Here is a 13,785-nt window from a genome sequence, read left to right on the forward strand (position 1 = left end):
ATCTTATTTTCTAAAGCCCAATTTTTTTAGCTGTAGGAAATTTTAAAGCTACATCACTTAAAGCTAAATCAAAAATCCTACAGACAAAATGCTAAAGTAAATTTTCTACATTTACAACCCAACCAATCACCCCCATTGAACTGTGATTTCTCCCATTTTCAAGTTAGAGGCATTTAATCATTCAAATATTAAATTTCAATCATGGTTGATAATCTTAAGAGTGCAACAGTGTACAACATGTCATGATTCGTCTTACCATAAGATAGATCTTTCAGATTTTAAGATGTAATATTTTTCTTATGAAGTGGCAAATAAGAAGGGAAACTTATAATATATAATTCCAGAGACAAGTGAACAAGAAACGGTCCCGAGAGAGAAAAAGGCGAGCGAGAGAGACTTAACGCGTGAGTTCCGTCGACCGGCGCGTGGTGGCTCGTTCAGCACCGCCGCCGGTCACAACCTCGGTGGGCTTGGCTCCTAGTTGCTGGTTCAGATCTTGTGGAGATTTGATTTTGGTGTGGCTTCATTACTTGGCGTTTCTCAGTCTTGTACGACTCATCTGTTTCCGGAGGTTGATTGAATCTGAAGGTTCTCCCTTACCGGTTTGTGAAGCTTGTGTTACTTGGTTCTTGAGGTGTATCCTCGTTGTACTAGGAGGGAGTGGTTTTACGGTGGTTTGGCCAGGGGCATTCCCGTTTAACAATTTTCATAGACTCTCTATCATTTAGATTTCTCTGTTTTGTTGAGTGTGCTATCAGTGGTCCATGAGTCTTGTTACTCAGCTTAAAATGTTGGTCTGTAAGTGCCCTGGTTTGTTATTGTTTGGGCTTCTGTTGTCCTTTATGGGTTCTAGGTTCCGGAGACATTGTGTTGTCTGTCGGATTAGCTAACCACGGCATATCTTAGTCCGTTGGTCATGTATGTTTCATCGTTTGATAATATAATCACTTGAAGGGAAAAAAAAAAAAAGAAGGGAAGCTTATTTTTGGTCAAAGGGTAGGGAAACTATAAGAGAATCAAATGCTATTTTTATTATAGACGATGCGAGTGGAAAAGAGTTACAATGAATTGGGAAAAGTGAAGCTGGCCCGGGGTAAGGCCACTATGTCGTCACGTAGTGGTCAACCTTGATGGCTCCTATTAGCCGTCCGATTAATAAAGAAATTGCTTTCGTAGCCCAATACATATTCTTTTCAATTATTATGTTCTCTCAACTCTCTGTACCAATACCTAGTACCTACCCTTTTTTTTTGTCAACTAGTACCTACCCATTTACTGTATTCTTTATTATGAGACCATCTTTTTCTAAAAAATGGTTTTCCTTTTTGCTTCGTTGTTCTTTTTTTATGTTTGGATAAAAAGCTTTCTATTTTTGGTTCACTGTGTTTTACTAAGCAGAACGATCACTTTCTAGCCAAACGATCGTTAAATACAATGTAAATGATCCATCAATATAATAGCACTAAAATAACATTTTAATCAGTGGACTTTTCGGTTGCGCAAAAAAAAAAAAATCAGTGGACTTTTCTCTCTTATTATTTATTCAAATGCTAAATAAATCAACTAATATTTGTTTTTTTTTTTGAAACTTAACTAATGTTTTCTTTTATTGTTTGTTGTATGCATGTCAAGATTTTTCATCGTCCTAATACTAGTCACCTATCTAACAAATCTAACGTTTTTTTCTGTTGTTCTGATGTTAGGTAATTAGGTTCACGGCAACTCAAAAATGGGAAAACACATTTTTTTTTTTGTCAATGGGAAAACACATTTTATAAACAACAAATCAAACGACAGAAATGGATAAATCTAATAATTTTAATGCTTATAATATTCAAGATATGCAATATGTAAGAAGGATGGGAGAAAAGTTGAGCAGCGACAGGTTGGATCAACGGAACGTGGCATCTGACACATTAGCCGACATTATCCCATGAATGAAACATACATGTCAGTTACCAAACCTAACTCTATTGCTGTATTAAAAATGTTCTGGTGTGGTGTGGCCATTATGATGAGTAGTGAGTTAAAATGATTATCTTCTGCATTACGTAATACTAAAATATTAACACACTATAAAAAATACATATTTTAAAATGAAAGAAGAACCTGCAGCATGCATTAAGAAACTACTAGTATTTATAGAGAATGGGTTGCTTAAACCGTAATCTGAGCTAATATGTTGGAAGATGAAAAATATGTTTACATGAATAACGCAGCTGACATATAATAAAATGTTGTTAGGATTGAATCATTTTTTAGTATCTTTGCTCGTCGTCAATAAATTGTTTTATCTCATAGTTGGATGATCAAAAACTAAAATGGGCCTAATAAAAAGGTAGAATAGGATATTAATAAAGCCCACGTAAAAAGAGCTCTGTGATATGTAGCCGAAGGAGAGTGTGTCTACAACTGAAAGGATCAAACTGCTTTGCAGCCTAAAGTAAGTCTTGTTCGCCGGTTTTTTTTTTTTGAACAACCAGTCTTGTTCGCCGGTTAAAAGAAGGAAATCTATAATAAAAGCTCTGCGATGAAGAAGAAGATCTAAATAAAGCCGCAAATTCAGATGAAGAAGAGAAACGAAGGTCAACAGAACATTTCTAGTATGAGTTTCTCCAATTAGCCGGCCAATTATAGGTTGATGGTGGGTAGTTAGTGAAAAAGGATCTAATTTTTTGGGGTGAAAATGGCAGATTGGCATTGGAAGAGGCAGAGGTGAAGTATTTGCAGAAGATGAGAGAGAGGAAAGTAGGAATCTCAGCTTTGTCGAATAGAACGGGAAAAGCGAAAGCAGCGGAAGGACTAATTAAGGAGAGATAAATAGACACTTGACAACAGTTTGCCATCATTTAATATTAAGCTTAACACTTTCTCCGTATACTCGGTCGGTTTCATGTATTCAAATTATGTAACATTACATTTCAAGAAATCAAGCTTTCATTTACAGTAGTAGCTAGTCCATAGTTATCAGAAGTTAATGTTGCTCTTGAAGCTCTGACCAAACTGCCAGTATGAAGGAACAACGTCGATTGCTGTCTTTATCTTACCGTTACTGGCTTGGATTTTGAAAGAGAGACTTTGTCCGTTAAGGTAAGTAAGGCTTTGCCAATTAGCTCCCCAGTTTCTTGACATGGTCTCCCATTTGTTACTCTTGGAGCCTTTGATCCATACTTGGGATAGATCACCTGCGCCTCCGACATTTGAGATGAGGACAAGCTCGAAGTAATCTCTACCGTTCATGGTGAATCTCATACCTCCGCTTCTTCTACATCCAACCCTACAGACAGTTATAAGAAACTTAGCAACACATATGTAAGTACTGTATATGAATATTGAAATGAGGTGTTAGATTGTTTTTGGGTTACTTTCTATAGAGAACAGGGACGATTCCGGCTCTGTAAATGGCGATGGTCTCAAAAGCAGGCTGAGCCATATCGAAGTGAGGCCTTGGAGGATTGCACCAACCTCCATCATCGTTTGGTAAAGCGTAATTGGGAGGACAGAAGTTAGTAGCTGTGATTGTTATCCATTTCCCTTTAAGACACCATTGTGGCACTTTGGTCGCATCGCACACCATTTGGTAACAACCTCCGCATGATTTGCCGTCGTTGAACAGTGCAGTGCTTAACGCCGCCGTGTTTGTTTTGTAACCATCGGTGTAGAGGTCGCCATATCCACATGCTCCACCTGACCAGATTATAAAAAAAGTTATAGCGGGTGTCTAATTGATTAATTGTTTATTTGCAATTATAAAGACAAGTCAGAAGAGTTTCTTGGAGAAGAAGAAAGAAACCCTAAAACAGGAAGAAAATCAACTAACCCATTGTACCAGAAGCATCACTTCCGCCATAGAAGGTTGCATGAGCTTGCATCCAGCCTGCAGACACAGAGCTGATCATATTCGTGCATAACATCGCGAGGAGGAAGTTGGCAAGGATCGAAAAACAAAAGATGTTCGTCATTTTTCCTTTTAGCTTCTTGTTAAGTGTCTTGTGATCGAAGGGGAAGTGTAATTGATAGAATACAAGTGTTTTGATGAATATACATGCATAGACGAACAATGCGAGCATTTATAGTGTTGGAAGCATTGAGCTTCCTCCTGATTTCATAATTCTTCGGCATTATTGTTTTTTTTTTGTGCGACTAATTGTAATATACTATTTGTATTAGTTAAATTTTATAACATTTCATGACTTCAAGTCTTGAATTACTCAAATTCCGGGGGAACGACTGTAATGATAATATGATATGGCGTTCCATATCATCTTGTGTTAAAAACGACAATACGCAACTGTATCAAGAAACAAATCATTAAGCTATATACGGAATAACACTCTATAAAACCACATGACAAATTTTTCTTAATTTGCGGAGAAAATGTCATTTTGATAAGCTGTCTTCTTTTCACTCGTAAATACCGTTGTACGTTATAGCACAGTTTAATTATATAGTATAAACAATAAGTTCAGTTGTTATTTATTAGTATTGTTTTCTTTATATCTAGTCCGTCTTAAATTTTCTGTTATCAAAACCAAAACAGAGGAATGGATTATAACAAAGTCTCCTATAAATCGTACGTTTTACATCATCTCATTCGTCAACATGGCAAATGGCACATGTACGACGGTAGTACTTTTCAACGTATCCACCAAGAAACAAAACATTGACCAATTAATATTCATCAATGAAACACATTAACTGATTTGTTGAACAAAAACATTGATGATTTTACTCCTAGACTTCTAACATTTATAACCATTCCATGGCTTGAAATACCACTTTTCTACGTGGTTAATATGATTCTCAGGTTTGATTATGCTATTCGATACTAAATATTTTATCAAATAGCTCCCAACCTTTTTCGGAAGAGAAATTGGTATCGTAAAATAAAAATAGAAATGAGTGTATTTTCTCTTGTGTACGTAATATATCTGTCATCCATGCAGTTAATCATTAGTGGCGCCCTAATATGATGGCATATGTAGAGGTACGTCCTCGCTCTTATGTCACATGGTTCCATTTTTTTTTGGTAATCAACATGTGTACGTAATATTTGCTGTGATAATCTATCTCAAGTCAAGTTGGTAACTTCAGACGAGTTAGCAAGTATAATCAAGAAGTCTTTACTGATAAAGAAGAGAGTTCGGGAAATCTTCAGTCTCCTGGTTTCAGCTTTAGAGGAACAAGTTTTTCAACTTTCTACGCCGGGGCACGAACCGGTATATCTTGTACTAGTGGAGTTTTATTGGAACTTACGACCAACTGAAGGAGGTTTTTATGCAACAAGTTCCTAATACTACTGGGAGTAATCTAGTAAACTGAGAGCAACCTCCTCAAGTATCCACACATGCATTGTGCAGAATGAAAACAGTATAAATTAATATGTAAACATGTAAAAACTGAACATGAACAAAAGCTAAAAGGGTATATTTTGTAGTTAATATACTTTTGTTTGGGTTTATTGAAGTCGTTTGATTCTTTTCATTGGAAACAGGAAGCAAATTACATATATTACAGAGAGTGTCGAGACAGAAACACGTCTTTTGTTTTCTGATTTTTAGTTTTAAAATGAGGAAACTAGAACATCATCTGATGTATTAATACCATTAAAGACGTTCCTGTCTGAAGGCAAACCGGCTACAACACCGTGTTCGATTCCACATTCGTTCGTTCCTCTCTTGATCTTGAAGTAACCATCCTGAAATATAATTACACATAGACATCAGACTTGGTGTGTTCCCTCTGGATTCTTGAATGTAATGCAAGGACCTTGAAAAGATAACAAGTAAAAATAAGTTTGATTGGAGAGAAGAGTTACTTACATCACCCCAGCTTCGGTTCCATTGATTTGCAAGCAACTGGTGTAACAATTCAAAAAGAATGTCAGCAACTCTCCAGCCAATAGAAAACTGATACGAGAGTGTGTTTCAAAAGTGGATATCATACCCAATAATCTTCGCCATCATCAGAAGTTCCCCAGCCAATAAGCTTGACAGCATGACCTCCAATGTTTGCACCTGTTATGTGCTTGTACACTCCAGATTTGTAATGCGCAAAGTCCTAGTGGAAACAAAAAAGATTCATGAGAATATGGAGTTCCATATAACAATCACCATGTTTGATCAAATCTTAAAAAACTTTTTGTAACTAACCTCATAAACGGTAAAGGCAACCTCAACAGGTCCGTTTTTGTAAACTTCAGCCATAATGTCTTGAGGGCCATGTCTGACTTTGTAGGCGCTAACACCATAGTGTTTTGATTCACGCCAAAGCTGGTTTCCACTAACACATTTCCTCACACATTTTGGTGTAGGGTAAGCGGGTTCACATCCCGGGTGTGAGCATCCAGTATTGTCAAAGTATGGATCACACTTGAGGAGGAAACCAAACAACATTGCAAACATTCGATAAATATATATCAACCATTCCAATATATATCATATGGAGATGAAACAGAGAACTTTTGTACCTCTTCGGTGACTACACCGTGGTGCTTAAAGTATCGCCACGCGGAAATAGGGTAGCCACCATTACAGCCTTGACCGCAAAGGAATCCACAACATGCTAAGAGATCATTGACTGATAAAGATATATTCTGCATAGGGAACGAACACAAGAATCTTTTTGAAGAGAAAGATGGAATACAATCATCAGTGTTTTTGGCTAGGCATTGGTGTTACCATGTTATATTTGATGCAGAACCTGTCAGACAGTGACTCTACCGCCCCAAATGCCCAGCAAGAACCGCAGTGACCCTAAACAAAAACAAAAGAATGTTTTTTTTTTTAATGAATCTCAAAACGTATAGTTTAGTATAAATTCCACTAAAATTTTGAGTGTGTTTTTACCTGATCTATAACCGAGGAGGGAGGGAGGGAATTTGATAGAAAACATAAGAAGATTCAAGTCAGTATAATATCATGTTTTAAAAGAAAGAAAGAAAGAGAGAGATAATTGACTGACCTAGGATCCTTCCAATACTGGAGCACTGAGACCAAGCAGTTCTAGCGTCAAATTCTTTAGGAAGCTTGAGAGAGATGTCATGGCTTACAACAGGTACGCCTAAGAATTCGTTCTTAGGTGTTGGTTTAACACCGAGGAGGCGCTTAAACTCTGCAACCTGAGCATACATATACAATAAAAAAAAAAAGGAAAACAAAAGAGACAAGTCAAGTTTGAGGAACAATGATAAGCGTTAGTATGTATGTATGTATCTATAAATGAGAAAGATGTAAGAAACTGACGGTGGAGTTAGCAAAGCGATCATTGAAAGCAGCTATCCATCCAGCGTTTGGATTCTCATTGACTTCTTTCACAATCTCATTCTACAAAAGTAAGTAGGTCAAAACAATGGACGAGGCAGTTATGAAAATGGGACTTGGATTAAGATTTTAAAAAAAAAAAAACCTGAAGAATTCGTGAAGTTAGCTTCTGCTGGGAAAGATTCTCTGCTGCAATTCCCTGAATAAAATTAAAAACAAAAAAAAAGTCAAAAGACTTTACTTATGATCCAGAAACACTGCTAAAATGTGAGACGCGATCCATCAAAACAAAAGAGTCAAAACCCAAAACAAAAGGCATCCACAAAAGTCTGGATCTTCGTAAGAAAAACAGGACGATGATAGAGAGATTAAGAAGATGTACCGTATTAATAACCGCTAAAAGTAAGATAGCAGAGGCTAAGTAGACTCTGATGCGATGATGATGTTCAGCCATGAATCTCCCTTCCCCTCCCCTCCTCCTCTGCTAATTCAGTTGCAATGATTTGCCCAGAGACTTTTTTTGAATAAAAGGTATTCAATTCAAAGATGATGATGATCTCTTTTCTAAAATAAAAAAAAAAGAAGAAGAGAAGGGGCTTGAAAATGACACATCATTTAATTTATTTTATTCCAAGGAAGAGAGAGATCTTGGCCGTTCAGTTTATTCCACCAACCATTTTCTTATTATCATAGGCCCTTGATTAAGAGGTTCCGCCAGATTCATGCTATATGACTTGTCAACCTATATGGGCCCTATCACGGGCTTACTTTTTGTTTAAGTCTTCGTTCATTTCAACTTGTGGAGGACTTGTAAACGTATTTCCAAAATTCTAGGTCACATGCTTTAATGTTTAGTTTACACATCACAATAAACCTATTTAACGTTACATTCTCAAGTTAATGGAAATCTAGTGCTTTTCGTAATGCTACCATTATTGTCTTGACTTTCTTTTGTTGATGTATAACTCATGATTATTTGCCTTGTATTGTATACGTTTTGTAAACTAACAAATATATCGCATTTCCACCATTATGAAATTTATTTGGTTGGGTTAAATAGAAGAACTGGATTTATACATCTTCGATTTCTACACTCACAACAAGTGAACAAACTGACAAATAATTTAATATAATTAACAGCAAGCATCAACATGCCTCCCAAAATACAAGTTTTAGAAATGAGGCTTAACCAGTACTATAAAATGACATGATTTATTAAAAGTTTTTTTTTTGCTAAAAAAAATATCTTAAAAGTTGAATTGAATTGTAAAAACTTGTAAGAAAGGGAAGAACCCATCAATCGTGCCTACAAAAACCCTAACTGGCCTACATATTTGCAGTCTCTTTTAGGTTAGGAATCTAATGAGAGGATGAATTATTTATTTTATTTAACAATAATTATAGCATGTCATTTATTCTCTTTATTCTTACACAACTACTTATCTAGACGTATTACAATACTCATTAGTAATAATAAAAAATCTGGTAATCAGTCAATGGATAAATTCATATAGAGATTAAAATATTCTCCCAGGCACAGTTACCAAGGGTTTCGCTACCTTTTGTCAAACACCTTTCACCACCGTATCAACCTCCCCGCTCAGCCGCATCTCAACCATGAACCACCGCATCTACTTTCTGATATCGTAGATCTGCGACGGATCTGATTCCCCTGGAGCACCACCCTTTCCCCCAGAGTATTATGTCGTCTTGTGAAGCATTTATTACAGATCTGGTTGGGAAGATGATGTTAGTGAAAAATCAAATTTACTGCTCACTCACGGATGGTCAGCAAGAAGATTTGGTTTAACTCCAGCTGGCCCTCGTTTTACTGTCTAGTACAGTCAACAACATACCTTGTCACTAAGGTCCTACTCAAGCGGTAGTTTCGGAAGTTACTGCGTCTCACTGCAGTTGTGGAAAAGTTTCTACCTTTACAGTTGAATACTGTTGTGTTATAGAATGGCATATCGAAGCTCAAGAAAAGACAAAGGGAAGTGGATCCCAGACCCACCTAGAGAAGCCCGTCGCCCCCCCATTAAAATTCCTCAGGGTGATACTGCATCTCTCATCGAAGAGCACAAACTCACGCTCATTGGGCGTGTAACAAACCCCAAAATCCAGAAAACTCGTGCGTTGGTGGATTTCTTCCTCAGCCAGTGGAGAGTGTCTGGTAATATCACTGGGAGAGACCTGGGGCCTCTAATGTTCCAATTCAAGTTTGAGTCGGAAGAAGATCTACAAATGATACTAGCAAAGGCTCCATTCCATTTTAAAAGGTGGATGATGATTCTTCAGAGGTGGGAGCCTGTGGTCTCCGACTTCTTCCCGGCTCTCATCCCGTTCTGGATCACAGTGCATGGTTTACCGCTTCACTGCTGGACAAAGCCGGCTCTAGATACTATTGGTAATGAGTTGGGCCCAGTAGAAGGCTATGAAGTGGAAAAGGGAAGGATAAGAGTACTCATCAATGGGTTAAAACCTTTAGAGATGAAGCTAGACATCAGTGTTGCAGGTGAGATCAAACAAGTAGAACTGGAATATGATAACCTGGGGAAGCACTGTTTCCTCTGCTTCTCACTGTCACATGAGAAAGAGGACTGCCCCTCGCAGAGGGCACTCGCAAATAACAGAGGCCATGAGAATTATAGGATGGGTATCTCCCAAACGCGAACTCTGGATCGTTTGGATGCAGATAAAAGGAAAGCGTTTGAGAGAAAACAGATTCGGTCTGAAGCTCCCCAATGGCAAAGTTCCCGTAGCAGAGACATAGAGTGGAAGGAAGACAAGAACTTTCGCTATAACTATGGAGCTAGAAGGGACCCAAATTTCAGCACAGGCTCCAAGCGTACTTACAAAGCAGAGGAAGAAAACCGTAGACCTGCGAGAGAGAGACTCTCTTTCACAAAGGAGGATACCTCCTCGGGACGCAACGAACCCCTTTCCAGAGCGGCATCTCTTAACCCAAGAACAGAATGGAGGCCAGTTGCCAGCGGGTCCCAAAGAGGAATCTCCAAATCTGTGCAGTCTCTAGTATCGCATACTCCCTCTCCCAGACCCCAAAGGGAAGGAGGATCTAGCATACAAGAGTTTTCACAAACAAGAAGGCAGATCTCAGGGGACGGAAGCCAACTTTCAAATGAGCGCCGATCTGCCCTGGAACGACTATCTCTCCCAGCGGAAAGAGTCCCACTCCTCCATGGAGGGGTTGCAAACGCTGAATCAGGAAGACTTCAGGAAGTCGACATACAGTACCTGGAAGAGTTAGTTCCCATTGAAAGGGGGAATAGTGTGCCGTCTTCCTCACGAAATCCTGGGAGAAATAGCTTGAACCTTGTGGGGGGTACTAATGTATCGTCTACCTCACGGAACCTGGGGATGAGCAATGAGAACCTGTATGATGCCACTCAAGAGCGCTCTCCAATTAGGACTCTAAGCGAGGACAGGGTCCACGTATCTCTTAGATTGGGACCTCTCTTCGACTCAGAGGAGGAGGTCAGCCTAAACCTTCCGATAGAAGCATCGAAATCAAAAAAAGGCAAGGCTCCAGCGACCACTAAGGGACAAGCTGTGAGAAGCAGTGGACCAAGCTCGCCTGCCTCAAGAAAGAGAGGTCCTAAGAGCCTGGTGCTAGGACCGGTAATAAAAAGGAGGAGAGTTGTTAAAGTTCAGAACTCACCTAAAAGGAGGATCACTAAGGATGCAGGCACTAGTGGTGCGGGGAATAAAAAACCTGCTACAGCTGCAAATGTGATCCAACCTCGAGCTACAATTATTCCAGCAACTAAGAAGAAGGGAACGGATTTTCGGTCCGGTCCAAAACCTCTTCCTTAGTCAATATGAGTTGGAACTGTCAAGGTATCGGGAGCGACCTTACAGTTCGTCGTCTGAAAGAGTTCTGTGCCAAGAAGAACTCACCAGACATAATGTTCCTGATGGAAACAAAAAGACAAGATGAAGATGTTCTCAAGATGTATCGAAGCACGGAATTTAAAAATCACTTCACTGTCCCGCCTCAGGGATTAAGTGGGGGCTTGGCCTTGTCTTGGAAGGACAATGTGCATCTTGAAGTGTTGTTCTCTTCACCAAATGTAATAGATACACGGATTGAGTTCAATGATAAGAAGTTTTTTGTATCGTATATCTATGGTGCTCCAAACAAAGAGGATCGTCCAGAATTCTGGCGCCTTATCACTGAGATAGGACTAGGGAGAACAGACCCGTGGCTACTAACTGGCGACTTTAACGATCTCCTCGACAATTCTGAGAAAGTGGGAGGACCGTTGAGATGGGAAGGATCGTTTTTGTCGTTCAGGAACTTTGTGTCACAGTATGGGTTGTGGGATCTCCAATTCTCAGGAAACTCCCTCTCTTGGAGAGGTACAAGATACACCCACTTCATTCAGTCACGGTTAGATAGAGCTATGGCTAATCTGGATTGGATGGAGATGTTCCCGGCAGCAAGGAGCGAATACCTTCGTTTTGAAGGATCCGATCATCGCCCTCTTCTCACACATTTTGACCAACATCTGAAGAAGAAGAAAGGCATGTTCCGGTATGATCGCAGGCTGAGTGACAAACCGGAGATACGGGATATAGTTGAAGCGACTTGGAAAGCCTCTGCTACGGACTCAGTGCTCACAAAGCTAAACCAAGTTAGACGAAGGCTTGTAGACTGGGCAAAACAACAAGCCATCTCAGCAAAAGAACTCATCAGCCTAAACCAGGAACGCTTGGAAGCTGCCCTATCTGACAGAAGCCCGAATGCAGATCTTATTGAGAGCATAAAAAAGATTCTTGAGACGGCTTATGCGGAGGAAGAAGCTTTCTGGAGGCAAAGAAGTCGAATACAATGGTTGAACGGTGGGGACAGAAATTCGAGCTACTTTCATGCTGTCACTAGAGGACGCAGAGCCTGCAACAAATTTTCAACCATCGAGAATATGGCAGGACAATCTTTTTACGAGGAGAGCCAAATTGTAGATGCCTTTGCACGCTTCTATCAGCAGCTATTCACTGCCGGTGTTACGAACTCGGAGGCAGTAGTGGCAGAGGCGATCTCGCCTAGAGTTACCACGGAGATGAATCAAAGTCTGATAAAAATCCCGGACATGGTAGAAGTACAAGCAGCGGTTTTCTCGATAAACTCTGATAAAGCTCCGGGGCCGGACGGTTTCTCGGCGGGATTCTACCAAACCTTTTGGGAGGTGATTGGAGAGGATGTGTACAGGGATATAAAGGATTTCTTCGAGTCCAGCTTCCTACACCCGCGGCAGAACGAAACCCATCTCAGATTAATCCCGAAAGGAACAAATGCAAAGACAGTTGCGGATTACCGGCCTATTGCGCTCTGCAATACTCATTACAAGATCATTGCAAAGATCCTGTCCAAGCGGCTCCAGCCTCTTCTCCAGGGTTTGATCTCATCGTCGCAATCGGCCTTTGTCCCTGGGAGAGCGATTGCGGATAATGTCTTGATCACACACGAGGTTCTCCACTACCTCAGACAGTCCGGTGCTCGTAAGCATGTATCTTTGGCAGTTAAAACGGACATGAGTAAAGCGTACGATAGGATCGAGTGGAGTTTTCTGAAGAATGTGTTACGACAGATGGGCTTCCACGAGACATGGATCTCTTGGATTATGGAATGCGTCTCCTCAGTGTCGTATTCTTTCCTCATAAATGGAGGTCCGCAAGGAACAGTCTGCCCAACACGAGGGCTACGACAGGGGGATCCACTATCTCCGTACTTGTTCATACTCTGTACGGAGGTTTTATCGGGGCTGTGTAACAAAGCTCTCGAAAATGGATCCCTACCAGGAGTGAAAGTCGCGCGTAAATGCCCGCCGATAAATCATCTCCTCTTCGCCGACGATACCATGTTCTTTGGAAAAGCAAATGCAGCAAGCTGTGCGACTTTGCTCACCATCTTGGACAGGTATGAAAAGGCATCGGGGCAGTGTATCAACAGAGCAAAATCGGCTATAACATTCTCATCCAAAACAAGCCAGGAATGCAGAATCCGGGTAAAGAGAGAGCTGAACATAAGCAATGAAGGGGGTATAGGAAAATACCTCGGCCTCCCGGAGCATTTTGGTAGAAAGAAGAGGGATATCTTTGCCTCTATAGTGGACCGGATTAGACAAAGAGCTCAGAGCTGGACGAGTAGGTTTCTATCTGGCGCAGGAAAGATGGTCCTACTGAAAGCAGTCCTTGCCGCTATGCCGACATATGCCATGTCTTGTTTCAAACTACCGGTCTCGCTCTGCAAACAGATACAATCGGTTCTTACTCGTTTCTGGTGGGACGTTAAACCAGAGCTCAGGAAAATGAGTTGGATATCATGGGACAGACTCACCCTTCCAAAAAGCGCAGGAGGGTTGGGGTTCAGAGAAATCGAGGTGTTCAATGATGCTTTACTAGCAAAACATACTTGGAGATTACTCAAAAACCCGAACTCCCTGCTTGGCCAGATTTTACTCAACAAATACTGTAGGGATTCTGATCTCCTCTCCTGCTCGGC

The 13,785-nt window shown here is 40.2% G+C and overlaps 2 protein-coding genes across 2 annotated transcripts; both read right to left on the reverse strand.

Annotated features, from left to right (window-relative positions):
• Nucleotides 1–716: 716 nt before the first annotated feature.
• On the reverse strand, nucleotides 717–4,122 carry LOC103836657 (putative expansin-A17). The gene is made up of 4 exons (XM_033278137.1): nucleotides 4,060–4,122; nucleotides 3,821–3,877; nucleotides 3,366–3,721; nucleotides 717–3,277 (listed from the first exon to the last, which is right to left on the reverse strand). The coding sequence occupies exons 1-4, from the start codon at nucleotides 4,120–4,122 to the stop codon at nucleotides 2,968–2,970; spliced, it is 786 nt and encodes a 261-aa protein (XP_033134028.1). The 3' UTR covers nucleotides 717–2,967.
• Nucleotides 4,123–5,406: 1,284 nt separating this feature from the next.
• LOC103836658 (cathepsin B-like protease 2) lies at nucleotides 5,407–7,903 on the reverse strand. The gene is made up of 11 exons (XM_009112955.2): nucleotides 7,645–7,903; nucleotides 7,408–7,461; nucleotides 7,245–7,325; nucleotides 6,964–7,120; nucleotides 6,849–6,853; nucleotides 6,681–6,755; nucleotides 6,470–6,595; nucleotides 6,153–6,371; nucleotides 5,947–6,060; nucleotides 5,823–5,858; nucleotides 5,407–5,698 (listed from the first exon to the last, which is right to left on the reverse strand). Exons 1-11 carry the CDS (start codon nucleotides 7,714–7,716, stop codon nucleotides 5,564–5,566), a joined length of 1,074 nt encoding a protein of 357 aa, XP_009111203.1. The 5' UTR covers nucleotides 7,717–7,903; the 3' UTR covers nucleotides 5,407–5,563.
• Between the last annotated feature and the right edge of the window lie 5,882 nt (nucleotides 7,904–13,785).

The sequence above is a fragment of the Brassica rapa genome, chromosome A08, assembly GCF_000309985.2.
Source record: "Brassica rapa cultivar Chiifu-401-42 chromosome A08, CAAS_Brap_v3.01, whole genome shotgun sequence".
NCBI lineage: Eukaryota > Viridiplantae > Streptophyta > Magnoliopsida > Brassicales > Brassicaceae > Brassica > Brassica rapa.